Source organism: Cololabis saira, chromosome 10 (assembly GCF_033807715.1).
Source record: "Cololabis saira isolate AMF1-May2022 chromosome 10, fColSai1.1, whole genome shotgun sequence".
NCBI classification, from domain to species: Eukaryota; Metazoa; Chordata; class Actinopteri; order Beloniformes; family Belonidae; genus Cololabis; species Cololabis saira.
The window spans coordinates 44,542,009-44,561,864 of record NC_084596.1 but is presented as its reverse complement, the minus strand read 5'-3'; the positions used below and the strand labels follow the sequence as shown (position 1 = coordinate 44,561,864).

At 38.1% G+C, this 19,856-nt stretch overlaps 1 protein-coding gene across 3 annotated transcripts in view; it reads left to right on the top strand.

Moving 5' to 3' along the window:
- The window catches only part of LOC133453120 (glutamate decarboxylase 1-like), a 37,616-nt gene extending 24,470 nt beyond the window's left edge, over positions 1 to 13,146 (top strand). For 2 of the 3 annotated variants that reach the window (XM_061732997.1, XM_061732998.1), the window contains 11 exons: positions 3,282 to 3,394; positions 4,578 to 4,693; positions 5,895 to 5,974; positions 6,077 to 6,131; positions 7,200 to 7,316; positions 7,398 to 7,462; positions 7,554 to 7,632; positions 9,484 to 9,633; positions 9,723 to 9,830; positions 10,861 to 10,950; positions 11,064 to 13,146. In XM_061732997.1, coding sequence (XP_061588981.1) covers positions 3,282 to 3,394; positions 4,578 to 4,693; positions 5,895 to 5,974; positions 6,077 to 6,131; positions 7,200 to 7,316; positions 7,398 to 7,462; positions 7,554 to 7,632; positions 9,484 to 9,633; positions 9,723 to 9,830; positions 10,861 to 10,950; positions 11,064 to 11,237 — 1,147 coding nt within the window. In that variant the 3' untranslated portion in view covers positions 11,238 to 13,146. The remainder of the gene's footprint in view (positions 1 to 3,281; positions 3,395 to 4,577; positions 4,694 to 5,894; positions 5,975 to 6,076; positions 6,132 to 7,199; positions 7,317 to 7,397; positions 7,463 to 7,553; positions 7,633 to 9,483; positions 9,634 to 9,722; positions 9,831 to 10,860; positions 10,951 to 11,063) is intronic. The other variant, XR_009783290.1, reaches the window with a different exon arrangement.
- The last annotated feature ends 6,710 nt before the right edge of the window (positions 13,147 to 19,856 follow it).

The following is a 19,856-nucleotide window of genomic DNA, read 5'->3' as shown; positions in this document are numbered from 1 at the left end:
TGGTGTAAGTGTATTTGAGCAGGTGTATTTGAGCTGGTGTAGGTGTATTTGAGCTGGTGTAGGTGTATTTGAGCTGGTGTTGGTGTATTTGAGCTGGTGTTGGTGTATTTGAGCTGGTGTAGGTGTATTTGAGCTGGTGTAGGTGTATTTGAGCTGGTGTTGGTGTATTTGAGCTGGTGTTGGTGTATTTGAGCTGGTGTTGGTGTATTTGAGCTGGTGTAGGTGTATTTGAGCTGGTGTAGGTGTATTTGAGCTGGCGTTGGTGTATTTGAGCTGGTGTAGGTGTATTTGAGCTGGTGTATTTGAGCTGGTGTTGGTGTATTTGACCTGGTGTTGGTTTATTTGAGCAGGTGTATTTGAGCTGGTGTAGGTGTATTTGAGCTGGTGTATTTGAGCTGGTGTTGGTGTATTTGACCTGGTGTTGGTTTATTTGAGCAGGTGTATTTGAGCTGGTGTAGGTGAGAGTAAGGGTTCAGGTGTGATAGCCGTTGCCAGGGATGTTGACCAAACACAAAGGAGGCAGAACTTCCCTTTCCACCAGTTTATTATGCTGAAGGAGTTTGTTTGGTGTACAGCAGGGGTCTTCAACCGGGGGTCCGCGACCCCTACGGGGGCCGCGGAGGTACTGCAGGGAGTCCTCCAACTAAAAAAGAAATAAAGGCAATTTTAACCAAAATTAAAGCTGCAAGCAGCAATGAACGGGCCCTAGCACTCAGGGCTTGCGTGCAAAATTTGGTGACTTTTGCAGCACGTTTACGGGGAAAAAAGGCCCTCATTTCGGCAGAAAAATAAAAACGAGAAAAAAAATAAATGAATAATAAAAATTCCTACAGATACAATAGGGCCTTCGCACTGTAAGTGCTCGGGCCCTAATAATTTGTGAGTTAAAAAAAATAAATAAATAATATATAGGCGCTATATATATATATATATATATATATATATATATATATATATATATATATATATATATATATGATGGAGAAAACTCCATTAACAGGCGATAATAGTCTACTTTTGACAATAACTATCTAGTCTACAACTTTACATAAATGATTCCCATGACGTGAGGGATGTGACTAATGTCAACTTTAGAGCAGAAAAACGAGCTAGCTAGCTGTTTAAGAAAAGAAAATTCATTGCCAAATTTACTTGGCTATTTCATATTTAACACTAGTTAGACCTGATGGATAAATTAGTGACAATAACGACGCCTAAAGCTGGAGATTGTAAAGTTGCAGCTCGGCCTAACGTTACTCCTTCCACGTCTGACGAGGACAAAGTTTCATCAACCATAAACACATGTAGCTAATAACCCAGTCAGGAATTGGTTAATAAGGTGATATAAGCAGAATAAAACACATTCAAAGGTTATTATAAGCCAGGCTTAAAACTTGACACATTGAAAAAAAAGGGAAAAAATAAGAATTCCAAGCGGGGGTCCCTGCTCTGTTTTTCTCTCATCCAAGGGTCCCTGGGCTACAGAACAAAATAACAGATCCATAGAGAACAGTTAGGCTATCTGCAATAAACATCCATACTAAATAATACTCTTGAAATAACACCAAAGTATCATAACTCTGTCCTGCTTTCATAATAACTTAAAAAAAAGTATTATTATAACAAATAACGAATTTAGGCAAATGATTAAAATAAATACCACAATAATGTACATGTTTAAACTTTCTCGTTAATATAACTATAACTAAATAAACAGGTTTGTGTAACATTTATCCAAAGTAAATTCAACAATCTGCCTCCAAATGATCGCCCAATCTGGAAATATAATAACACTTTAAACAGGAATACAGGTAAAACCTGTACTTACTTTTAGAAATACACACACACAGGTGAACTAGAATTAATACTACTACCAACTAATAATCAAACTGGTATAATGAACCTAAAACTACTATTTTCTGCTCCGGTCTCCTTCTCTTCTCCTCCCAGGGACTTTCCAACTAGTGGTGGGCAAAAAAATCGATCTTGCAATATATTGTTGCACTCTCTGTCGCAATAAATAATCGATAAACTGACGGCAATTTTATTACAACACACATGATTTACGCGGTTGTCACCGCACTATTGTTCATCCACTTTAATTTGTCCAGCTGTTCAGTGTTTACATTTACAAGACTAGGAGGCAGTGAGGAATAAGCAAATGCACTTTCTTTGTACATTGTATGACATTTGGGCATTGAATAAATGCATAACTACAGACGTTTTCCTTTTTATGGGTATTTTTTCTTTTTCAGTCACATATATCGTGATATATCGTTAATGAAATTTCTCAAAATATATCGAGTATGGTAGATATCGTGTATTGTGATATTATCGTGGCCAGTACTCCAGTTGTAAAAAAAAATCAGGGGGGGTGGTGGATTTTATCATATGGGGACAGATAATTTGTGCTGATTACAAATAATATAATATATTACAAATAATAGCAGTGACCAAAACAGCTGCAGAAATACTGCAGGAATGACATAGCAGCAGTTAAATGCAGCCTTCTGTAAGCTTTAAATATCCACTGGGCTTACATCAAATACATCAAAACACAACAATAAAAAACACTTTTCTGAACTTATCAATATGACTCTGTCCTTCACAGGATAAGTAACATGGATCACTGCAAAAACTCTAAATCTTAACAAGAATATTTGTCTTATTTCTAGTTAAAATGTCTTATAAAAAACCTATTTCACCTGTTTGAAGTAGATTTTCACTTAAAATAAGTAGAAAAATCTGCCAGTGGGACAAGATTTTATTGCTTGTAATAAGAAGATACATCTTGTCCCACTGGCAGATTTTTCTACTTATTTCAAGTGTGAAACAGGTTATTTTTCTCATGTTATTTTTCTGGTGATGACTCTAAATGTTGAAATAGCAGTAAAACCACATTCATTGATGAAATTACATAAGGGATGGAAAGGAGGGGTGGCAGTTTTACAGGGGGGATGATTTGGACTGTTTTTATTTCAGGGGGGGATGCCATCCCCTCTCATCCCCCCTCATCCCCCCTCAACTCCAGTACTGACCGTGGGCCACATATCGCCACAGTATTGAATCGTGAGTTACCGTATTGTCCCAGCCCTGTTTCCAACACAGCAGGTTCACTGCATGGTCAGTCAGCCCTGATTGGCTGCTGCCGCTCAACGAGCACATGAGAGGGTGATGCTTATGCACACGCATGATCTCATGTCCACTCTCACCTCACAGTCTCTGAAACTGCTGGTTTGTGAAGTGGGATGATGCATTCAGGTGTGATCATCTGTTGGCAGGTTCACCTACGAGATCGCGCCGGTGTTTGTGCTGATGGAGCAGCTGACTCTGAAGAAGATGAGAGAGATGATCGGCTGGCCGGGCGGAGAAGGAGACGGCCTCTTCTCACCAGGTTTGTTTAGAAATCCCACCAAGCCTGCATGGGGCCCTAAGGAAAATGAGATTTTGGGGCCCTCTATTACTGCCAATAATACTGATTATTGATCATTCTATTACTGCCAATAATACTGATTATTGATCATTCTATTACTGCCAATAATACTGATTATTGATCATTCTATTACTGCCAATAATACTGATTATTGATCATTCTATTACTGCCAATAATACTGATTATTGATCATTCTATTACTGCCAATAATACTGATTATTAATCATTCTATTACTGCCAATAATACTGATTATTGATCATTCTATTACTGCCAATAATACTGATTATTGATCATTCTATTACTGCCAATAATACTGATTATTAATCATTCTATTACTGCCAATAATACTGATTATTGATCATTCTATTACTGCCAATAATACTGATTATTGATCATTCACACACCCACTATAAACTTATTTCATGTTCTTCCCTGTCGTTACAAATACACTTGTAAAACTAGATGTAAGAACCTTTTGTTGTAGTTAGATTGTAATCCACAGTGATTAAGATCATGGAAGCAGAACAACAGATTAACAAACTTGTAGAAAACTACTGAGTGTCATCTACAGTGTAGGCTACTAAAAGAAACAAAATAATCAAATAGATCATTTATAAACCATTTACTGTAAACACGGTATCTACTTTATTTTTGGTTTTAAATAAACTGCAAAAGCAATTTGAAGTGGAACAACAATTAAGTGCAACAAAAAAGTACTACAAAAACTACAACTATAATTAAAATCACTCAACTTAGATAAACAGAACCTCGTCAATATGTTCTCCATACAAGAATAAATTCAAATGTACAAAAACAGACATTATTAAATAGAATAAACAAATAAAATCAAACAAATATTTAAATAATGATGTAAATGAACAGAGGTACCAGGAACAAGGTAACGGAAATTGTTTAAAAATCAAATATTAAGTTAAATAATTGTATTTTTTATTTTATTTTTTAACTCTTGGGCGCCCCCTAGTGGTCACGGGGCCCTAAGCAGCCGCTTAGTTCACTTATGCCTTGGGCTCTGAATCCCAGCATCAGTATCAGAGTTGAGTATATAATGGCTGCACAATAAAGAGCATATGTTTTGTGGAAAATAAAGTCCTGTGGTGCTGATTTGTGTGTTTTTTTTTATAGGAGGCGCAATCTCCAACATGTACAGCGTCATGATCGCACGCTACAAGTATTTCCCAGAGGTCAAGACCAAGGGCATGTCTGCTGCTCCTCGGCTGGTCCTCTTCACATCCGAACACGTAAGTCACTGAGAATAAAACAGGCATTTTTTTTAATTCAAGATGTTTTAGTAACGCCATTACGGAAGAGTATCAGGGCCATGCAAGAGAAAAAATATTTGAGAGGGGAAGATTTTTTTTTCATTATGCACTTCGAGAAAAAAGTCAAAATGTCGACAAAAAAGTCGAAATGTCGAGAATAATGTTGAAATACAATTTCAAGAATAAAGTCGAAATTTCGAGAATAAAGTTACATTTATACATGAATACATTTAGACTTTTTTTCTCGAAATTGTACTTCAACATTATTCTCGACATTTCGTCTTTTTTCTCGACATTTCGACTTTTTTTCTCGAAGTGCATAATGAAAAAAAAATCTTCCTCCTCTAAAATATTATTTTTATTTTTCTCCTGCCTGGCCCTAATACTCTTCCATACGCCATGACTTAGTAAAGTCCGTAAATTATGTTTATTTATACAGCATCTTTCAGAAAAGTGTTTCACAATGAAACACAGCCAGAGCCTATAGGTGCTCTCAGCGACTGTCTGGGGCCTTTATCTAAAGACCAATACAATGTATGGCAATGGAAATTACAAGAATTAACAGTATGGATATGGTAATAACTCCAAATTCAGACTTTGGCTAGGCTTTCTTGCCATTCTTACGAATTAGGAAATGTACTTTAAGTGAAAAAAAAAATTAAGTTATTGATTGGCCTAGAAGAAAAAAATGTTTCTCGACCAGACAGGTGAACTTTAAGAGCCAATATGCTGCCTGATGTGTGGAATCACACTGTCCAGCCCAACGGTCACCTCCCGTCTAATCTGACAGTAAATGGAGCTTAAACAGATCAGATCGGAACCATTTGAAGCAGATTTGATTATCTCAATCAAAAAATGTTTGAAACTCAGATTTATAAAGAAACAATGCTGGAGAGAGTAAATCTGGCATAACATGTTGCTGAATCTGTTGATTATGTTGCCTAGTGAAAGAAAATTGTCAATGAAACCCGAATCAGGCCTTAAATGGACACCTGGGGGCTCCCTGACTATGCTGGTCAAGTTAATTAATGAACAATAAGACCATTGACAAATCCAGGATATTGGCATTTTAGTAGACTCTTCTCACCTGGATTAATTTTGTCTCCAAAGAATGTGTGCGGATGATAAAATGTTCCCCATGTGTCTCCTTCTCACATTTGTCCAACGCGTGTCCCCGCAGAGCCACTACTCGATAAAAAAGGCCGGGGCTGCTCTGGGCTTTGGGTCGGAGAACGTGGTCCTTCTTAGTACCGATGAGAGGTTGGTAGTGAGTTTATTGATTAACTGTAAAGCCCCATCAGAGCGTACTGTGTGAGTGAAAGATGGAGTCTGACCTCTTCCTGCTGCTGCTCCGTGTTCCAGGGGGAGGGTCATCCCTGCAGACCTGGAGGCGAAAATCATCGACACTAAACAGAAGGTTGGTGCATCTCTTTCACTCCTCTTATACCTCTCTTTGATTTGATTTGATTTGATTTGAAGATTTTATTTCGAACATGCATAAAAAAGCGTACAAAAAGGTGAAAAAACAGAATACTAATATTAGTTCACGGATCCACCAACATGCTCGAAACGGAGTAGGAATGAAGTAAACACTTATCCAGTCCTAACCCTGAATCTTACATACATTCTTACATATAACAAGAGTTTCAATAACTGTTCAATACAGTGATATAATACTAAATTATATGTATATATAAATTTAGTCAAAATCAAAACAAATCAAGGCAAACAAAAGAAAACAAAACAAACGGCCAGCATTTAGTTGTGCTACTATGTATGTATGTACTAATAGAAGTAATTATAATGCATGGTATTACATTATCATTACTTTACTATAATACTACAATATAATAGAGAACAATAGACAGCAATGGTATAACAATATACTTGAATAACTATATAAGAATAGATATGCTATATATACTAGTTCATATATTTACCTCCAATTATATACATAAAAATTACTATAAATCTATATATCGACATATTTACATACAGGACTGTCTCAGAAAATTTGAATATTGTGATAAATTCCTTTATTTTCTGTAATGCAAGAATGTCATACATACAGTTTAAGATTAAGATTCCCAGAATATCTTTGAGATAGGATATTTGAGTTTTCTTAAACTGTAAGCCATGATCAGCAATAATAAAATAATAAAAGGCTTGCAATATTTCAGTTGATTTGTAATGAATCCAGAATGTATGACATTTTTGTTTTTTTAATTGCATTACAGAAAATAAAGAACTTTATCACAATATTCTAATTTTCTGAGACAGTCCTGTAATGACTATAAATCAGTATATATTAATAGAGATATAGATACACAAATACTGTACATAAATACAAATACATACCTACATATAACATATCTATATCATATCATAATCATAACATACATCTATATATCTACATATATGAATAAATGTTCATATCTACATGTTTAGTCTCATTGTTTTTCCTGTCTCTCGTGTGGGACTGTAGGGTTACGTGCCGTTGTTCGTCAACGCCACCGCTGGATCAACCGTGTACGGAGCCTTCGACCCCATCAATGAGATCGCCGACATCTGTGAGAAATACAACCTGTGGCTCCACGTGGATGTGAGTAGTTGATGAAGTGGTTCAAGTTCAGAAGCTCTGCCGGTGTAGCTGTCTGGAGGAACGCTGCCTTTGTCTCCCCAGGGGGCCTGGGGGGGGGGACTGCTGATGTCCAGGACGCACCGCCACAAGCTCAGCGGAGTGGAGAGGTGGGAACAGATAAGCTCCCAAGCACTGGTTGTTTAGACGTAATTTTCCAGTGACACTTCCCTGAATTAACGTTTGCACTGAACCCTTCAGGGCCAACTCCGTCACGTGGAACCCTCACAAGATGATGGGCGTCCCTCTGCAGTGCTCCGCCATCCTGGTCCGAGAGAAGGTACAGCAGGGCCTTTGTCGCACCCTGACACGTAGAGATGCACCGATCAGGATTTTGAGGGCCGATCACCGATAACCGATCACCAAAAGCAGTATCTGCCGATCCTGATATTGCCGATCACCGATCACAGCGTGAAATCCATAAATTCGTCAATAGTGTTGTCTCATGTACAACACTGACATTGTATTATTAAGTATAAAATTTAGGAGATGAGAAAGTATCATGAATTGTCTGTTTTATGAGGCAATATGCAATATTTCACTCTCTAGAGACTCTTAGAGACGACTTAGATTCAGTTTACAAAGAGTAAGTGTAGCTTAGTAGCTTCAGCTTCCTGGGGTAATAATTATGTACAACATGTGCACCAACACAGACAACAGCAGACATGTCACTCTCTAAAAGTTGATACAAGTTGTAAACTATAAACCTTAGTTTTCCTGTGGAAAGAGGAATTAAATCTTAAAATAAAAATGTATTATGAATTATTAAGGTTTGCTAAAGCTTTAGCGATAGCATCTGCCGCGTGTGAGGAAACTTGTGAGTGAAGCAAAACTCTTCACACTAGAACTCCTAACCCGACTGACATAACTGTCGTCCTGCCTGAGGGTTAAGCCTGAATTAAGGTTCTGCGTCAAACCAACGCAGAGCACACACCGTCACCGTGACGCCGTCGTGAACCTTCAGACTTATCCATCACTCCATTTTTCTGCGGTGCAGTTCCCCCCGCGACCGCTAGTTAGCGATCTTTTCCTGAATGGTTTATCCGACTTTTTCCGGTCACAGTAAATCAAAGAGATAAGGACAACTATTGTGCAAAAAAACAAAAAAAAATAAATCACACATACACGAAGAAAAGAGCGCTGAAAGTTCACTACTGCTTCAAATCGGAAACAGGAAATGCGTTGCAACAAGTAAACCAATCACAGCCCTCTCGTCTGCGTGTGGTCTGCGTCGCCTCCACGCGTAGTTACAATTTTCAGGAGGTACCAGTGACGGCGTCAGTGACGGCGTGTGGTCTGCGTCAACGCGTACCACACGCCGTAGGCACGGCGTCGTTTTGACGCAGAACCATAACTCAAGCTTTAGTGAGCGTTAGGGTTGGATGTGACTGTATAGAGTTTCGTAAAACTCCGACGGGATTTCATCAGTGAAATATTTACAACAGGGCAGCGCGTACCGCGGATCCAAGCTGCTAACGACGTGTTTAAAACCGATGTCTTTTACAACAGAAAGGTTGCTGAGGAGCAAAGCTTATGAATTCATTACCTTACGATGTAGTTCTTTATTTTTCTTGCTGTCGTTTATAGGCCTCTGTTACGTTCCGCGGAGTTAGCAGCGTTGCTCCTTTTCTGTCTCTGACTTAACTGCAGCCAACTTTCATATGAGAAACTTTCAAACGTCTTATCAGCTTTGTTGTGTTGAAATTCTTTTATAACTTTCCTCTTCGGGGTATTTCCTTTGGACACACTTTGCAAACTGCAAATTTGGTGTTCTTTTCGGACATTGTAAAACTCCCATACCAGCGACGCCATTTTCAGTGTTGATGTTTTGTAGAGACGGTCAAGCCCCCTCAGGACTCCTGGGTCTGAGATGTGGGAACACACACGCGGGCGGCAGTTTGTTGTTGAAAACGTCATCTGATCGGCTGCTTTGAACTATTATTTTCCGATCTCCGATCAAAACCGATAGGGCCATTATCGGGCCGATACCGATCGGTTGCCGATCGATCGGTGAATCTCTACTGACATGTGCAAAGCTGTAGGAGGCATAGCAAGAGGAGAGCTGAAATGCGACTCCATCCCTAAAGTTTACCGTTTAAAAAAAGAGTAAAAAGACACCATTTCTCCCCAGGGAATCCTGGCAGGCTGCAACTCCATGTGCGCCGGCTACCTGTTCCAGCCGGACAAGCAGTACGACGTCACCTACGACACCGGAGACATGGCCATCCAGTGCGGCCGGCACGTCGACATCTTCAAGTTCTGGCTCATGTGGAAGGCAAAGGTGAGCCGGGAGGTTGTGACAAACGTTAGCGCTCAATACCTTTGTTTTTCCCTCTTAACGGGAGGATCTGACACACTCGTCCCCCGCAGGGCACCATCGGGTTCGAGCAGCACATTGACAAGTGTTTGGAGCTGTCTCAATACCTGTACAACAAGATCAAGAACAGGGAGGGCTACGAGATGGTGTTCGACGGCGTGGTGAGTTCCTCCGTCTTATACACAGATTCACAGAGGCTGGGTTCATTCTGCCTTTTTTGTGATCTTTTTATTTATATCTCTTTTTTTTTTTTGATTATAAACGGTGGCATCCACAATGATGTCAAACAAACATTATACACATATTTTCACCCCCTTCCAAACCCACCCCTCAGACCTAAGCATTCAATGAAAATAATTAATAATTAATAATAAGGAAAACAGGAAAAAAAGATAATACAACAATAAAAAACAAACAAATAAACAAACAAAAAGGACAAAATAAAACAAAGGCAAAACATAATAATATCAAAAACTGGACTGCAGCTGCAACAAGGTAGTATGTCAATTTTAAATAAATCTTTCAAGTTTGGCTTTAATTTGATCTGCTGCCATAAACCAAAATAAAATATTTAATTGTTTTGCATTATGGATTCAGGCTGTAAATATTTCCAGATAGATAATATCAATTCAATTCAAATTGGCTTTATTGGCATGAATGGTAACCATTGTTGCCAAAAGCATACATATACATACAACAAACCACAATACAATTAATACATGAAATATTAAGACAATTACAATAAATATTTTACATTGAATAACTAACACATGCATACAATATATATATATATATATATATATATCAAGAAAATAATATCAAGAAAGGTCATTTACCAATGGGAGATGTTAAGCGTGTGTGCTGGTTTCCATCTTACTGCAATTATTTGTTTTTGCTGCTGTTAGGCCAGCAAGCAAAATTAGTTTTTGACATAGTGAAGCATTAATTATGGATAAATTATTTAAAATAAGTGTTTGAGGGTTTACTGGAATATTCTGTACTGTTACCGAGGATAATGCAGTTGCAACCTGTTGTTTAATTCTGCCTTTAATGGAAACCGTCTTTGCCAGTGGAGTTTCATTATATTCAGTTTTTCACAAAACCTACCGAGTCATGAACAGATTAGAAGTGATGAACACATACTGGAGGAGAGGTGAAAGGTGTGTGACCTGCTCTTGTTTGCGTGCGCAGCCCCAGCACACCAACGTCTGCTTCTGGTACATTCCCCCCAGCCTGAGAGGGATGCCCCACGGCGATGAGCGGCGGGAAAAGCTCCACAGGGTGACCACACCGTCTGCATTCACTCTTTAGTTTCATTCAGCGTTGGTTTTCTGGAAGTCATTACTGATCTTACTTCAGAGGTGCAGGGATCTCATCTGCGTCTACTCCCCCAGGTGGCTCCCAAGATCAAGGCCATGATGATGGAGTCGGGCACCACCATGGTGGGCTACCAGCCCCAGGGCAACAAGGTCAACTTCTTCCGCATGGTGGTCTCCAACGCTGCGGCCACCCAGTCCGACATCGACTTCCTCATCGACGAGCTGGAGAGGCTGGGCAACGACCTGTAGACCTGTAGACCCCCGGACCACGCGGATAACATCTCCCTACGTCTCTTGTAGTCCGAGTACCAGTGAGGTGGAACATCCCGCTGCTGCAGGCAGAGAAATCACAGCACATGTTTAGCTTCTCCTGTCCTGCGCATCTTTGCCTGAAGCGTCCTAAATGTTTCAAAGACAACTAGCAACGATCCTCACTGTGTGTGTGTGTGTGTGTGTGTGTGTGTGTGTGTGTGTGTGTGTGTGTGTGTGTGTGTGTAATCTAGTTTCTTGTCAGTGACATTTGTTTTCTAAGGTCCACATGTTTGCACCTGAGTGGGAAAAGCACAGATAGAAACATGAGAACCAGTAAGTTATTCTGCTTTATCCCACACTTGTAACTCACAATTGCATCACTGGTGCTTTCAGGTGTGTATATATGTATATATATATACACACACATAGGTATATACATATATATAAAGTATATATACATACAGTATGTGTGTGTGTATAATTCTACTGCACCAAACTATTTGACTTAAACCAGTTCCCTAACCCCTGCAGGTGTGCAAATGTGCAGATGTAGGTGTGCAAATGTGCAGATGTGCAGATGTGCAGGTGTGCAAATGTGCAAATGTGCAGATGTGCAGGTGTGCAGGTGTGCAGGTGTGCAAATGTGCAGGTGTGCAGGTGTGCAGATGTGCAGGTGTGCAAATGTGCAGGTGTGCAGGTGTGCAGGTGTGCAGATGTGCAGGTGTGCAGATGTGCAGGTGTGCAGGTGTGCAGGTGTGGCAGGTGTGCAGATGTGGCACACTGAGTGTATTGGTCATGTAGTTCCAGGCTCATTCTCAGCCTAGACGTGTGTGAAGATGAGAGGATTTATTGTCCTTTGCTAGCAAAGCTACAGCTAGAATATTCCCCCTATTCCTGATGAGTTGTATTCACGACGTTCTCAGATACTCCAGGCCCGTGGCAGCCGTTGACTTGTGAAACGCTGCTTCCCCGTCTGTTTCCTGTAATCACGCCATACCCATAAATGACGATAGGATTGATAGAATATTAATGTCTGATTATATAAGAACAAACACAGTATCTAATGCATTTACAACATTTGCACATTCAGGTATTTTACTGTAAATGTATATTTATGTGTATTACATAGTAATGCATTTATAAATGTAATCAAAAGAATTTAGTAAGATTTTATCTATTGTGAATCTGTCTGCCAAAGAAAGAGAGTCGGGATCAGAGCAGTCGTCTTTTGTGTAGGATTGTTGTAGATTATAGGTGTTTGTAGAGTTTTACCGACCGACGTTCAAACAACATGCCGTTTCCCCCTTTGTGTTTTTGTGACTCTTTTAGACTGAATGTTTGGAGATGACTGGTTGGCCTTCTGATGAGATCAGGAATGAATTTCTATGGTATTGTGGCCATGGCGCCCTCCTGTTTTCTTTCCTTTATTTCTCTAGAATCAAGCACAAAGGTGTGAGAATGTACTCTTCTTTGGGTGCTGGGAAGAAAGTATTGTCGTTCCATCTGAATCCCAACGCAGTTACTGTACTATAGTATATTAAATGTAATACCTATTACTTGTATTCTCAGTGTTTCGGGGGCCCAGTGGAATATCTTGTAGTGGGGCTCCTGTTTATGTCTTTGCAACAACGGTAACTTTTCTTTCTTCCATTGTAAATGGACGTGTATTTAAAGATATTAACAAACTATTTGTGGTAATTAGGGACCATATGTGAATGGCACAACTGCATAAATCATATTCAGTGTAACCTGTGTACTGTTTGTTGCCAATGACTTATACGTGACAAATCTGAGTTTTGATGAAGAGAGTTGTAAGGGAATATTTCCCAGGAGGTTTTCAGTAGGCACTTTAAAAGAATTATACATCATGAAAAAATATATTAAAGTTTATTGAAGGTAAAATTGAGCCTGACTTATTGACTCTTGTCTGAATGTTGCTGCACTAAACTAAAGTTTGGGAGCGTTATTGTACACTATTTTTACGAATGACTTACCACTTGTTCTGAAAAGCACAAACATAGGAATGTATGCTGATGACTCAACCTTATATAGCTCTGCACTCACTACAGATGAGTTAAATTCAGTTTTAAAAGAAGATTTAAAAGCAGTTGTGGACGGGGTGAACAACAACAAACTTGTTTTAAATATATCTAAAACCAACTGTATGGTAATTGGCTCACATCACAACATTAGTAAAAACCCTCAGTTAAATCTGAAAATGAATGACATATATATCAACCAAGTGCAAGATACCAAATTGCTGGGAGTTGTCATAGATGACAAACTTTCATGGAAAACATATAAATAAAATCGTTAATAAAATGGGAAGTGGCATCTCTGTCATTAGAAGATGCAGGGCATGTTTGTCACTGAAATCAACTAAATTAATAATACAAGCCTTAATCTTGTCAAATCTTGACTCCTGCCCAGTGGTCTGGTCAAACGCCACAGCAGACATGATCAATAAACTTCAAATATTACAAAATAGAGCAGCTCGCATCGTCCTTGGTTGTGATTTCAGAACAAATGTATTTAAAATGCATAGAAATCTCAGCGGGTTAATGGTAAGGGAAAGATTACTTTATTCATTATTAATATTTATAAGGAATGTATCCATATCCAAAACCCTGCAAGTTCTACACAGAAAACTATGTTACAGTTCAGAAAATCACAGCTACAGCACGAGACGCTGCCAGAGGTCATTTCTCACTGCCAAAAACAAATACAAACTATAGTAAGAGAACGGTGACGTACAGAGCTATGTATGAATGGAACTTACTTCCCAAACACTTTGAGCCAACTACTAGCATAAAAGAATTCAAATTATTAGTAAAGAAACATCTCTTAAATAAATTCATATAAAACGTATTTAATTATTATTAAATGGCTATTGGTTTACTAAAAATGGTCATGGGTTCAAGTTACGATAAGTGATCATAACTTAAACGCTTTGTCGATGACTATACATTGTTTGAATTGGTTGATGCTATTTAAAGAAGGTATGATTTTGTATTATAATGCATTATATCTAAATGTTTAACGGAGTGACTGTAACCTTAATGTGAGTGTCAAAAGGAGCACTGGTCTTATTTGACAGAAATCTAAAGTATATTTTGTAGTATAATTTCCTTTTTTTTTAACTTTTTTCTTTTCTTTTGCTTTACTACCTCTTTAGGTTTGCTTTTCATTTTTGTCCTGTATTGTATATTATGTGTCAGACCCCAGGAAGAATAGCTGCAGTTTTGCTGCAGCTAAGGGGGATCCAAATAAAACTATAAAACTATAAAACTATAAAGGTGCAATTGAAATATTACATGATATCTCTATTTATAAACTTCTCACACACCAACACATGTAATAATAATAATCCTGAAGGCTTTGCAAGGCTCCCAGCGGAGCAGCAGAAGGGCATGAAGTCCTTCTCTCCATCTCTTTTCCTCATGTCCTCCCTTTGCTCTTGGTACGCTGATTGACAGTGCCCTCCTTTCGTTTTCTCCATTTTGCTTTGGTCTTTTTTTTTTAGTTTGTGAAGATAATGTGATGTGGCCTGGGACAAAACCCCATGGAGACATAAAGTCGTTGGTTTCAATGTTTCATGGTCTTGGAATGATGAGCATGAATATCAGCAGAGCAGCAGGGAACCTGCCCTTGTTTATGTATTAATTGCTCGGGGGTTTATGTTCATGTTCTGGGTCTCTGGAAAACGCCTAGAGACAACATTTGTTGTATTAGACGCTATACAAATAAAATTTAATTGAATTGAATTGAAGTCTGGAGTGATCTCACACGAAGAGAGAAATGTATTTGTTAAAACTAAAGGATGTATCATAAAAATGTAAAACATATTTCCAGAGGATACAGGCATGATGCGCCAAAATTCACCATTATTTAAAATATCTTGCTTAAAGATATACTTTCATAAAAGATTAATGTTTATCTCCCCACTTATATAGAATTTAAATACAGGACTGTCTCAAAAAAATTGAATATTGTGATAAAGTTCTTTATTTTCTGTAATGCAATTAAAAAAACAAAAATGTCATACATTCTGAATTCATTACAAATCAACTGAAATATTGCAAGCCTTTTATTATTTTAATATTGCTGATTATGGTTTACAGTTAAAAATTAAGATTCCCAGAATATTCTAATTTTTTGAGATAGGATATTTGAGTTTTCTTAAGCTGTAAACCATGATCATTAATATTAAAATAATAAAAGGCTTGCAATATTTCAGTTGATTTGTAATGAATCCAGAATGTATGACATTTTTGCATTACAGAAAATAAAGGACTTCATCACAATATTCTAATTTTCTGAGACAGTCCTGTATTTGTTAAAAGTCAAGCATGTTTCATTGTCATCCAACTGAGAATGTGCTGCTACCGCCACCTGGTGGTGACTCTGTGCTGCTGGACTTTACTCCATCTGTTATTTGCTCATCACGCAGCATCAGCACGACATTCAGGTGAAATGGAGCTATGGTTTTAATGGTTTTAAGAGCTCATCACTATGAGTAATGCTGGGGGGGAAATGCTCGTGAGAAATGTCAAACTCAAGGTGCTTATTCTAATGACAATAACCGCCAGGGGCCAGGGGCCAAATTGGTACGGTCATATGCATTTTGAATAGAAAAATGGGTAAATACATTTAGTCAGACTATCATGGGAATCAAATTGGTTGAAGAATGAGTCCCATCCTTGTGGCACACAGTCCACAGTAATTTCACACTAATTCCACAGACCAGAGTGCTGTTTCATAGTCCAGGAGATGCTCAATGGCAGGGAATCTGGGGACAGTAATCGACCACAAGCTCACCTTCCAACCTAACACTGAATCCAAGTGCCAAAAACGCCTCTTTTTTCTTAGAAAACTCTGTAAACTTCAAGTCCACCAATCAGTCCTGACAGCATTTTATAAGTGTTTCATTGAATCAGTTTTAACTTTCAACATAACAGCTTGGTTCGGATCCTTATCTAACATTCACCGTAATCCATTAAATAAATTATTACATTGAGCAGCAAAACAATTGGACAGAAGCAGGAATCACTGATGGGCATCTATAACAGAAGGACTAAACCAAAGGGACAACAAATAGACATCACACACTCACTCTACAGTCAGTATTAGCTCCTCCATCAGGTCACAGATACAGATACTAACATTCAGGACAAACAGAGCCATGTCAAGCTTCGTGCCCTCATCAATCACACTCATTAACAGCTGATTTTACCTATTTATTTTTGTACCCGCTTTTAAACATAGTTTTAAAATCATTGTATTTATTACGCACTTAATGGGGGACTTATTTTTATATCTTTGTTCTCTCGTATTTTATCTATGCTATGGTTTACAGCATCTAAGTCCAGCAGTACTTGTGATTGCCCAATGTATGTTGCTTTATATTGATTGTTTGGTTTGTTTCTGTACTGTCCTGTTGCATATGTTATCTGTACACGCACTGATGCTGATGCTTTTACACAAATGAAGTTCCTAACGGATAAATACAGTTATTTATTATTATTATTATTATTATTATTATTATTATTATTATTATTATTATTATTATTATTATTATTATTATTATTAACATTATTATTATTATTATTATTATTATTATTATTATTATTATTATTATTATTATTATTATTATTATTATTATTATTATTATTATTATTAACATTATTATTATTATTATTATTATTATTATTATTATTATTATTATTATTATTATCATTATTATTATTATTATTATTATTATTATTATTATTATTATTATTATTATTATTATTAATCAAGTATTCAGGGATGTAACCTGGTGTATAGTTGATGGACACTCCAGCCATATAAAACACTGGAGTCACAGCCTTTTAGCAGGGTCAGTCATCTTGATGCATGTTTCCGGTATTTCAGTCAGTCAACGTGTTTTACCGCCACCTGCTGGATAATGTGATTATTGCATCGTCGCCAATTGATGTTCAGTCAAGCAGCGCTATTTCTGGATGAAAGTGGTGGTAATAATGTTGGCCCCTGAAGGTTACATTAATTTGGCCCCATAATGGCCCCAGTTTCAGAAAAATTCTAGAACCACTGGCTACTGGCTCTAGGGCCAGTGGCCAGGGGCCAGGGGCCAGGGGCCAGGGGCCAGGGGCCAGGGCAGAGAGGAGGTTACGGGCTGTGTGTCCCAGCTCAGAATGCGATTATGCTATTAAAATGTGTGTCATAATCTAATTTACCTTCCACACTGCAAAAACCTTATTTCTAAAAAAGTTTTTTTTTTAAACCCTTGTTTCAAGAACATTTGAAGACTATTTCAGACTTTTTTGCTGGTTTTTATAACTTTTATCCATGAAAACTGTTCTGACCTCAATGGCAAATCTTTTTTTTTATTAAAAATTAGACCAGATTTAGTGAACATTAGGCCTTTTAGAGGGGCTGTTTTTGCAGTGCAGCAAACCTACTGATTTCATGCTTTACATTAAAAACAGATCTCAATATCTTTCATATCTCAAAAGTGATTGTCCATCCTCCAAATGCATCTTTTTGAAATGAATAGAAAAAAGATGATGTTACAACAACATATGACGGGTTTATTAACGCAAAAGAATGAGCTGCAGGCAAATGGTTTGACAAAGAGCAGCCAGGAGTTGAAGGAAAAGAGGAGCACCGTTGTGGTGTGTGTGTGTGTGTGTGTGTGTGTGTGTGTGTGTGTGTGTGTGTGTGTGTGTGTGTGTGTGTGTGTGTGTGTGTGTGTGTGTGTGTGTGTGTGTGTGTGTGTGTGTGCGTGCGTGTGTGTGTGTGTCTATCAGCTCTCATAACTGAAACATACTGATAGTATAATACTTCATAGTTGTCAGTGATGTTATATGGATGTAGTTACTGTGGATACAAGCTCTGTTCGTGCATGATATCTGGGTAAATGATAAAACTGTAAATAAATCCTGGAAAGCATCTTTTTTTGTGTTTTATAATTTCAATTCAAATTCAATTCAATTTTATTTATATAGCGCCTAATACAACAGATGTTGTCTCTAGACGCTTTCCAGAGATCCAGAACAAGAACATAAACATAAACATAAACATAAACCCCCGAGCAATTATTACATAAACAATGGCAGGTAAAAACTCCCCTAGTGGGAGAAAAACCTTAAACCAAACAGTGGCAAGAAAAACTCCCCTTTAGGAGGAAGAAACCTGGACCAGGACCTGGATCATAAGGGGGTAGAAACCTGGACCAGGACCTGGATCATAAGGAGAAACCTGGACCAGGACCTGGATCATAAGGGGGTAGAAACCTGGACCAGGACCTGGATCATAAGGAGAAACCTGGACCAGGACCTGGATCATAAGGGGGTAGAAACCTGGACCAGGACCTGGATCATAAGGAGAAACCTGGACCAGGACCTGGATCATAAGGGGGTAGAAACCTGGACCAGGACCTGGATCATAAGGGGGTAGAAACCTGGACCAGGACCTGGATCATAAGGAGAAACCTGGACCAGGACCTGGATCATAAGGAGAAACCTGGACCAGGACCTGGATCATAAGGAGAAACCTGGACCAGGACCTGGATCATAAGGGGGTAGAAACCTGGACCAGGACCTGGATCATAAGGGGGTAGAAACCTGCCGTTGGGAGGGGGTAGGGTCGTCACCTTTAAGAAATAGAAATAAGGGACGCCCCAATTTCAGCAGCCCAGGCACCAAAAAAAAGGGACATCCCCAAAACTTCTAAACTGCATAGAAATGTATTTACTTCATATGAAAAAACAAAATGCTTTGATTTAAAGTTTAAAGTGCTTTAATAGCTTTGAACTTGCATGACTGTGCAGACAGACAACCAGACTAGTAACTGAAATATCCTCCTATGCTTGTACGTCCACATCAGCCAGGGTGTAGAATAAAATTACAGGTGAAGAATATGGTGTAAAAGTTCATTTATTTCAATAATTCAACTTAAAAGGTGAAACTAATATATTACATAGTCTTATTACATGCAAAGCAAGATGTGCTAAACCTTTATTTGTCATAATTTTGATGATTGAATTGTTTATTGATTTCATCAAATATTCTAATTTTTTTAGATTTTTTATTTGGGGTTTTCATAAACTGTGAGACATAATCATCAAAATCATAACAAATAAAGGCTTGAAATATCTCACTTTGAATGTAGTGGGAAATAATATATTTGTTTCACCTTTAGTTGAATTTATTACGAATATAGTTTTGCAATATATTCCAATTTTCCGACCTTCACCTGTATATTATGACATCAATAAATAAAAGCATAATATATGTCCGTATTGGTTCAATACGGAACGCAACTTTTAATTCCCAAATCCGTATTTTAAGGGACGGTGGCGACCCTGGGAGGGGGAGTTGTTACCATGGTAACAACTCCTGTCACAGCCGCAGTAGCAGCACCGCTCCGCTCTTTCCGTTTATCCTGGCCCAAACAAGATTACATTATATAATATTATTATATACGAATATTATAATATTAATATGATATAATAATAATAATATTATACTTATGAAATATACGTATTTGCGCGCACCCAAACACCGCTGCATTGCATTGTGGGAAGTTTCTGCTTAGGAAGTGTCCATCAAAACA